This window comes from Trachurus japonicus, chromosome 21, assembly GCF_045865225.1.
Source record: "Trachurus japonicus isolate A0001 chromosome 21, Traja_1.0".
NCBI lineage: Eukaryota > Metazoa > Chordata > Actinopteri > Carangiformes > Carangidae > Trachurus > Trachurus japonicus.
The window spans coordinates 15,265,622-15,275,941 of NC_140927.1; the positions used below are offsets into that span (position 1 = coordinate 15,265,622).

General features: G+C 42.2%; 1 protein-coding gene across 9 annotated transcripts in view; it reads right to left on the minus strand.

Annotated features, from left to right (window-relative positions):
- The window catches only part of dip2a (DIP2 acetate--CoA ligase A), an 80,150-nt gene extending 70,501 nt beyond the window's left edge, over window positions 1-9,649 (minus strand). For all 9 annotated transcript variants that reach the window (XM_085764989.1, XM_085764988.1, XM_085764987.1 and 6 more), the window contains exon 1: window positions 9,084-9,649. In XM_085764989.1, the coding sequence (XP_085621115.1) occupies window positions 9,084-9,207 (124 nt within the window). In that variant the 5' untranslated portion in view covers window positions 9,208-9,649. The remainder of the gene's footprint in view (window positions 1-9,083) is intronic.
- Between the last annotated feature and the right edge of the window lie 671 nt (window positions 9,650-10,320).

Genomic DNA, 10,320 nt, shown 5'->3' on the forward strand with positions numbered 1-10,320 from the left:
GTTCTCCTAAAAGGTTGGGACAACCTGCTATGCTTTCTGCGTGTTTGTTGTGTGTAGTCGTGCCCTCCAGCAGCGGGGGGGATTTAGAAACCCCTCTCCTCACGGTTAAGTTGATAGGTCACGGCACATTCCAGACATTTTCTGTCTGTTTGTTTTCCACCAGGAAGGCTCACAATGCTGCCTGCTCTGCTACAAAGCGCCCTGTTTGTCTTTGATCTGCACATCACACCTGAGTAGACCTAGACATTGATTGAACAAAAAAAAAACAAAAAAAAATTCAAAGCTTGTTTAGGTCTGCTCACGCATTTCTGCTTTTTTCCCCCACAACTTCTGAGTTTAAAAATATTCGTAACTTTTTCTTGTAATGTTATTCTCTAGACATAACGCAGTAATTGGGCATCACTCTTGGCAACAAAGCAAATCAAAACTATACACTTTCTGGGCCTGCTTGATCTGCTCCAGGTAAATCAGCAGTGTAATATTAGCTTTTTCATCACTGTTAGGGATATGGATTTCTTCAAAAGAAGTTCCCCGGCCTCCACAGTGCTGCTTGTTGGCCAGCTGCTTTTTCAGGTTAACTCTAGTGGACTACACAGTCCTGTCACGCCGCGTGGGGCGACCTCTGTAAGCTCCCGGCTAGAGAGGGTCAAGAGAGGCTGGTATAGGTGTTGATGGCACTGACCGGTACATCACTACACCACCTCTCTGGAATTAATTATCATCACATATTTTAATTAAACTCTGCCAACACTTGTCATCAGCTGCTTCCCTGGCACTTCAAACAGCACTGTAATCAACACTCTGACGAGATCCAGCAGATGATTCAGGCGACCGGGAGCTTCCGTGATGCCTCTTGATATGTTTTCACATTATCAGGCTTTATCATCAACCTGACAGTTTTTTTTTAACAATTAAGGGCTGAGTTGTGAACAAGGAGACAATACAACAAATAAAGGAAAATCGTTAGACCGGCTTGATGGTTAAAGATGCTGTAATACGTTTATTTCTTATGATTATGCAAGTAAACTGTACCAGGCAAACACTATACTGTAGTAAGAAGGATGCAAGGAGGATGGAGTTTGAAAAACAGCAGTGAAACAAACAGAAAGACAAAAATTTAAGAAAGGACTACTGATTCATTTTTACCTTGGGCTCTGAAAGACTTTACCCAATGGATCCCTGCACAGCTGAGTGACCTCAGCCCTGCAACCCCTCCCATCCTCTGTAAGCAATTCACTCTGTACCTTGAAAACACTGCAGTGCAAATGTTGTGTGCTGTACTAATGCAGGAAAATCACATCACAGAAAACATGTTCTGAGAAATGACATTTTGCAGAATAAAGACTGAAATCTGCTATCTAAAGAGGCCTCTGCGTGTGATTTTCCACTCCTCCTGCGAGAACAGAGGGAGGCCAGATTGAGCTGTGGTGTTGGCTAAAGAGGGGGTTTTGGAAAGGGCGGGGGGGGGGGGGCTGTATAGCTGCCATCCAACTCTCATGCTAAGCCCCTGACTCAGCCAGATGGGCACAGAAAGGGTGAGTGATCAAAGATAAACACACACAGATAGGTGAATGGGCAGAAGAGAATTTACACTAGAGAGCTGATGGAAGCCGGACAAAAGCCCCGCTCGGCACAAGAATGTGGTGCACAGAGCAGACTGGACTCTGCGATGTGTCCTTGAACGGGGGCATGCGGCTTGTTTGGTCAGCAGATCTCACTGGCACCGGTGCCCACTGCGCTGCCCTGCTCTCCTGCACATCACATTTCTCTTGCAACAAGGACACTATACGGCACAACTAACTGGCACAGAGATCACAGCACACGTTAAAATGAAGAAACCACAAAGACATATTCCTCGCTGAGTGCTGCTAAACATGACAGCGACAGGACTGGAGTGTTAGGATGGACAAGATGGTGGCCTGGCTGGAAGCTGGCACCATCTTTCCGCTGTTCCCTTCATCACTGGTGGAAATACACAGACGTTTGAAATGCATACAGTCTTTTCATTTAAAAAATATAATAAGACACTAAAGTATAGCAAGAGCCTTGAGCTTAGCTTCCAACTACTCTCAATGTAAGGACACAACATGAACAGCTGTTTGATTGTTTTCCAGTTCAGCTTTCATAGCAAAATATATTATAAGGGAAAGAGAGTCTTGGCTCATGTAAAGGCCTCATCCACAATATGGGCTTTTCAATGCATTTGTTACCCAGATGTTTTTGATACAATGCAGCAGTGTTATTTCACTGACACAACTCAAAATAAATTTGGAAAGTATCCATTTCATTGTTTTGTTTAACACATTAATTCTTCCTTACTTTCACTGCATGTTTTTTTTTTCAATAAATCAGTTTCATAGCCAGCTATACCCACATCAGTCCAGAGTAATGCAATGTAGAACCAAGATTGACTGTTGGAGTGAGATGTTTATTCATTTACTGGAATTACTGGCAATTTAAGCTTTTGTTCTTTCTTGCGCAGTACACTGGAAAATATTGATAATTAATATTGTGTGTGTGTGTGTAATCTAAATGAGCAGCAGATTCTGCCATCAATTGTATCGCAAGCAATAACTGCAGTCACTGCTGCTGACATGGCACCAGTCAGCCATTGTCACTTGGTGTTAATCAGTAAAACGACAGTGGAAGGTCTTGCTGATTGAGCATTTAGTGGATTGAAAACAAATGAATCAATTATCAATATACACAAATATTGATGTCACTTGCAAATTAAAACACTGCAACTAACAACGCAATCACTTTTAAAGTGAGATGCAATTGTTACATGAATGCTTTCAGGTTTATAAGATAGTGTGTGTTCGATTTCAAACACTAAACTGGGCCTGTTAATTGGTTCGTTCGTTGAAGTAATAACTGCATTGATATAATCATTACTTGCAGTCATGCTGATCATCACAGGCGCTGAAAACATAAATGAGCAATTCTAATGCAGGAAGGGAAACCAGAGGTACTGTGCTTGTGGAAATGTTACTCTACAGACTAATTCATACTTGGATAAACAAAGGAGGAGAGCGAGACACATTTCTACATATTACGTTCCCACACTGCAATCCATCAAACATCCATGAGTCCTATAAAAACAGAGACAGGATGTTGAAGAGTCCTGTAAAGACAATAAATATCCAAGACAGACCAACAAAGTGAAGCGCCAGCACAATGACAGGCACCCTGGATATTTGCATCACTAAAATGAACAACAGGCCTGTGATTTGTACTTAAGAAATGGAAAGAAGTACCTCAACAAAGCAACCAGAGACACAACCAAAGGGTAAATGGACTGAGAGCCTATCATGCACACACATATGGCAAGGCAGGAGCGTATGAGAGCAGCACAAGAATCTGAGGCTCTCCTCTGCTCTGAGGCACACCCTTGAAATATTTATGACCCTCCACGTTCTATCCTCCAGTACGGCGGGGGCACAGTATATCTATCTCTTTATCTCCCAAACTGGACTGAAGTGCTACGGCGTCCATCTAGCTCGCTTCGAGGCTCAACATTCTTCTCCTTTGGATCCTATTACAGAGCTAACTAGCAGCCACGGACAAAGTCCCCCTCCAGTAATCGCACTAAATCCGACATGTTCTCAAAGCTCTTAATTCACAGTGTTATTCTACATTCGTCAAATGTTTGGTTTTGTTAAACAATAGGCTTGGACCCACAGTGTGAACCCACTGGAAGTTCTTTCTTCATGAGTTTGTGGTGGGAGTGAGTGAGTGACCACAGAGAGGAATGAGTCAGGACCAGGACCGGGGTTTCCTGTACACTCAGACTTTCCAGAAGGACGTTTTATGAAAGTGCTGGCCACCGAATCTATCCAATAACCCCACCTAGTATGCGGCCCCATCACCGTGATTCAGGTTTACAGGTCTATAAAGCCCAGATTGAGTGGTGCTACTGTTGGATGAAAAGTCACAGACATCTTGTAAGAAATGTCTGAGGAATATAGGCCTTTAGAGCAGATGCATTTTGGGAAATCTATACAGTGATTGTCATGAAAAGAGTATTCATGTTTTCTTTGACAAAAAGGTTTTCATGAAATCACCTTGAATTCAGCCTGCCTGGGTATTATGATGTACACTACGAGGGGTTGTGATGAACGCCTTTGTGGTCAAGTCTCAGTGTCATATGAGCTTTTGAATGTCAACATTGTCTGTGAAACTGAAGTTTTCTCATTTTGTTCTTGTTTTCTGTCACCCATTTGTTATCTCTTGTTTTCTGTCACCCATTTGTTATCTCTTGTACACAATGAAGCTGGAGATCACACTGTATCATGTGGAATACTGTCATCTCCACATTACAGTTTATCCACAAGTTTCCAAATGTCAAAAATGGAAGCCGGTTTTGCTCTTCCGGTGGAATTGTACTTTTATGTTTAATTGTTTCAGTAGTTTTCATAGTTGCAGTAAACATATGGATCTATTAATGCTGGCTTTTAATAATGGATGTCCATTTGTGTGATAAATAAGCTGGCATGATGATCCATGCATTTTATGGATTTTCAATGAAAAAAAAAAAAAAGATCCATGCATTTACCGCGACTACAGAAACCATGGAAACGTAAACAAAGAATTCCACCGGTGACCGGTTTGACGCTTGGAAAAAGGTGGATACAGATATTAGGAGTTCTTGTTCTTTTTTTTAAAGTATATTTTTTGGGCTTTTATTGCCTTTAATGGATAGTGCAGTCGAGAGAGACAGGAAATGGGGAGGCAGAGGGCCGTCCGACACGGGACTCGAACCGGGGCCGCCTGCACTGAGGACTGAGCCTCAACATGGGGCTGTGATGTGATTATTGAAAATAATAATTCTACTTTTTTTTTTTTGCATCACTCGTTTAAAAACATTTCGTTACAGTGGGGTTACAGAAATTAACAGCAATAAAATACATACTGCTGATCATGCCGCCACCAAATCAGTGCCAGGGGCTGACAAGCATAATGTGAGTTTAATCATCACCATCTTATAATTAGAGTTACCACTTTCCAGTGGGCTGCCCAGTGGCCACTACACCTACAGCTTTGAGTTTAGTTTCACTTTATCTAATCACACAGGTAGGAGGTTTAATGATCTCCATGGGGAAATTGGGTCACTGCAGCATAGATAAGACAAAGAACAAATAAAAACAGTCTCATTAAACTAACTGATAGACGACACGTTCTTCATTATCATACAGAACACTGGTTCCTCTTTTAAACCTGCTCTGATCGATTTCTCAGTGACTGCAAATAACTAGAAAAACACCAGACAGCACTTCAAGAATCCAAAAATAAATGTTTGCTGCATGGTAGCAGGCAAAACAAGCGCAATGACCAACCAGGGGTTTGGCAGTTTCCCAGAAAGCACCAGCACAGGACTAAAAATGACTTTGTAATCAGAAGGTTGGAAGCGCAAACAGAGGAGGAGGGAAGAAAACCATGGAATGATAGAGTGAGCTTATGAATTACTCAGCAGACACGTCTCTCCCTCTGTCCTCCTTGCAAGAGATAATGGGGATCATCCGTCTTCTTGCCCTCCTTTGCGCCCCATCTTATGACCATCATATGCATCCAGGTCAGTTGAGAAATAACGGGTCCTTTCCAGTAACTATGATGTGTAGAATTTGGTAGGAGGAAATTTCAGTCTACAGGATTTGTTGAAAAGAAGTAAACTGGACAATTGTACACAGCTTAAACATATATTATCAATCAGTTTAGTATGAGTAATGGATTGGATTGGTTTGGTTTAATATTTTGGGGAACATTTGTTTTTTTACCATACGTGTGGGAAATATGTATGAGGTCAGTAGTTGATAAATTAGCTTAGCACAAACACTGAAAACTGTAGGAACAGCTAGCCAGGCTATAGCCAAAGGCACCAAAATTGAACCGCCAGCACTTTAAGCTCATAAGATTACACTTGTTTAATCCGTACACAAGTCCCAAACAGAAGAAAGTGAGTGAGCATTTTCCCATATTAATAAACCATTCCTTTAATAAACAATGCCTGAAGATACGTTTCAAATTTGATTGCTGCTTATTTGAATATGAGTATTCAAAGTTATGAGGGAACATTAAAGATTTAAAGAGGTTTTGTGAGGTGGGTGGTGGGTTAAACCTATGTATTTCACTTTGAAGTGTTACATAATGTAATAACAGCTAAAAGTTTTAAACATTATTTTCAATACATAGGTCTTTTTCAGGTTTTACTCAGTAAAGGTAATGGGATTATTTAGTAAGAGAGAGAGCCCCAAGTCTACACAAGTAAAGCCTGAATGATTTAACTATAGACCCACTGAATAACACAACAGCCAAGATAGAACAATCCCTCAGTCGAAGTGACATGGACAGAATAACTTGGCCCAACATGTTCTGGTTATGAAAAACGACTGGGTGGTTGGGTTGCAAGATCTTATTAAAGCCATGAAGTCATCTGGGGCAGTAGGCTGAAGTAAATTAAGTTAATAAAACACGTTAGGATACATGCTCCCCCAGAAATGAACCCAGAGCAAGAAAAACTAGAAATAAATGCATCTCTTGAGGAAACACTGTTTATTATGACCAAAATAAGAGTGCACAGATTGTTTATTCCATACTTCAGCAGGCCTGAGCTGCTGCTGATGGACTATTATCTATCTGAGCTGCTGCCCTGTCTCAAACTCATGTTATTCCAGTGGCTGCTGTGTCTTAACTGCTTAAGAAAACATACATGACACATCTATTCAGCTTCATGAATAATACAGCATTCCAGCATACTCACACACGAGCACTGGCACACTTGCGCACGCTAAAAACTGAGATGTGTCACAGATGTGCCTGACGTTAAATCCCTGAGAGACGAGCTCATTGAGTAGGGTACAAAACCTGCAAGATTCCCAGCCTCTCAACTCCTCGCAATAAAACGAGCCGTCTATTCTATCCTCAGACAGGATGCAATGGGGGGAGGCAACCAAAGGGCATCAGCATGAGGTGAAGAGTTCACGGCTGCATGCTGGAATAGGATTTGAAAGTGAAAAAAATATGATGATTTCTTTTTACCCTAAAGAGAATGACATTCCTCTTTGATCAGAGAGAAAAAATAGAGGAAAATACGGAGGTGGGGAGGCCTGGAGTGAGACATGGGAAACAGTCAGCAGAGTATATAAGAGGAGGAAAAGCCAGAAAGAGAAGCAGAAGGCAGCAGAGTCAGTAAGATACAGCTATCAGAGCTCCAACATGGCAGGATGTGACATGTGGAGAGCAGGAAGAGGAAACTGGACAGATATAGATTGATTTGGTTGCTGCTCCTGAAAACATGTCTATCCCATTAGGGGCCTTAGTGGCAGTTAATGTGCTTATCAAAGCGTGCACCTTTGGTCTATTCCCAACACTGGTAAGATGCTGTTGTAGGCAGCCAACATCGAGAAAGAAAGGACTTTGGGCGTCTGATTATTTCAAGATCCAACACTACATTTATTGGCTTGTAGAGTTGACATTTTCTCCAGAGTTGGCAAGAAAATAGGGTCACACCCTGGGGTCAAATCCCAGATCTAATAAGACCAAATGTGGGTCATTAATTATGATCACTATAATTTTACCACATGAGAACCGTTCAGATAAAGGAGCATATGTGAACAATGGGTCTCAGTGAACTAACAAAACCAAATGAAAAGCTCCTTTGAGGAAGACTAAGCATAGTGTCTGTTGTTTACAGAGTACTGACACTTGGTTCGTCCTCTGGTGCGGTGTTAACTGACTGCAGGTCGATGTAAAGTCCCTTCAAGAGCAAATAAAAAACAATGCAAGTCTGTTTTTAGGAAAATCGTGCAGTGTTGAGTTTGATCAATAAAAACTACAGTAGTTTCACATTATACAGGACTTTGTACAGGTACGTGCTATAATATCATTGTTGTTATCGTTATCATATTGTATTCTGCCACTTTGGTAGTTAATGGATTATTTTAATCTTAAAAGTCTCTCTCATAAGTATGTGTAGCAAGTATAAGTCTACACCGCTTGTTACTCCTTTCTAGACACTATAAAAACACCTATGCCTAAAAAAGGGAAAGCTACCTGAAATATCTGATAAGTCACTTAATTTATTGCCTAGTATTTCTTTAAGGGTTTTAAAGACCTGCAGGTGTAAGATCGATCTCCATGCTCCTTTTTTGCGATAAACTTCCTTAAAGCACTTGTGTGGAAGGTCAAATAGAGCATAAGCTCATGTGTGCACACACACACGTGAACTCGGGCACATGTATCCAGACATGTAGCTACAACTACATTTACAACCGCCTGTATGATTAGAAAAATATCTAAATCAACATCAAATATGGTATTGGTCAACTTTTTACACTGTTTGCCTTTGATAAGCTGGAGACAATATTCAACTGTTATGATGATCCTCTAATTTTAGTTGTTTTTTTTAAAAATCCAAATCATAATTGATGACCTCTGGAGTGGCCATCAGTTACAACAACCTCTATAGTGAAAAGTTTTTCACCTCCTGGCACGATAATAATGATAGGGCTTCTATCAGTTTCACAGGCTTCCCACGACAATTACAGTCTATGTAAAGAAAAAAAAAGTATAAGTTTGAAAGTTTCCTTATTTTCAATGAATTTAAAAGGGGGTTATGTGGAAAAACATCGCCACATAGCAGTTGTATGGGTGTGTCAGCTCAGCTGTTAGCGTTGGGACAGTGTTCGCCATCTGATCAAGTGAGACAGGACGTGTAGCCTACTAAAAGTAAAACTTCAGGCCAATGGGAACAATTTGTCGCCATTAGACCTGGAACAACACACTTCGGCCCATTAACCAGTCTAGTTTAGCTTAGTTTGGTCAGTCCCCTTGGTGCGGTACTGTGCAGACATGAGGACAAAACTACAGCAGAAGTTCGGTGCAGGGGGAGGAAGCAGTCTGGTGGTGGTAGTAGGAGAGGAGGAGGAGGGGGGCTCCGGTGATGCTGCTGACATGTCCTCAAACATGCCGAGATAAAGGGCGGTGGTTCGGGTACAGTCGTACACACGAAGCACAGTAGAACAGTAGCTACACTTGGGTGTCATGCTGTGACAGTTTGTGTGTACCCATTGCTGTTGTCAACTCACCCTCAGACAGCTCCAGCTCCAGCTCCGCCAGCTTCTCCCGGACCTCCGCCGGCAGCGTCATAGCGACGGTCGGCGTGGGCTCCAACATCATCGTTAGCAACCCGGTGGAGGTTCTCTCTGCCATGGTGGTCCAGTACCAAGCACAAATAGGTCCACTGAGTCGCCAGTAAGGAGGACAATGCCGCCAGAAAAGGTAAAAATAAAAAATATATATGTATGACAACCCCTCTTCACTTGGTTTCGGCTGAAGAGGGCAGATAGGGTGTTGGTGCTTCTCCCGTCTCGCTGCAACAACGTCGTACAGATGTGTGAGAAATCTCTCCGAGCCTCATGACACGGCTAGCTGCGAGGCTAGCAGACACACCTGACTACGTGTTTCCATGTAGTGAGCCAAGACAGGGCCCCTGCCTGTGTCTCCTGCGCTCTGCTTGTCTTGTCCCTCGACGCTGTCAGCAGCGTCCTCTCTCGTCTGCGGCGGCTGCTCTTCAACTGTGGGGAGAACTCATTCAACTCCTCGCTCGCTTCCCACGGCGCAGTCGCTATTGCATCATAGCAACAGCAGCCCCCGGTCGCGCGCGTTCACGGGGCCTCCTCGTGTGTTTGTGTGCATGCCTGAGCGGTGCGCGCTGCCTCCTGCTGCTCCTCAAACAACGTGCCTGCCTCCTACCGTCATAACCACGCTGCTGCTGCCGCTGCTGCTGCTGCGTGGCGCTGGAGGAGCACATGCACTGGATCTGGGAGACACAACTGTACGAATGCTTTGTGTTATTTTGTGGCTGCCTGCCAGATAAAAATAAAAATAATAACAGGTTCGTGCTTCACTGTCAGTCACTGTGACATCAAATAAGGGAAACTGCATTAAAAGGTCAAATTCCCAATCTTTCTACACAGATGCCGACTTAACAGCTAGAGTTTTGAAATGAAATACTATACAATAAAATTATTAAATGGAAACATTTAATAAGTAAAATAAATGATACTACTTGAACAGCTGAAAATATCTGAGCACTGTATAAAACGTGTATGGCTGCAACGAAGTCTGATCCCAAATAAATTCAGTACAGAGAAATGCATAAAATCCTCAAAATTGATCAAATAAATCAAAATTGGATATAATTCATGTTCTTTTGATTATCTTCACCTAAAATCAATCATTATCATTATCAAAATACCTGCAGATTATTTTTCTACCAATCGATTAACCTAATCAGCTAAATTTCCAGTCTTATTGATGTAT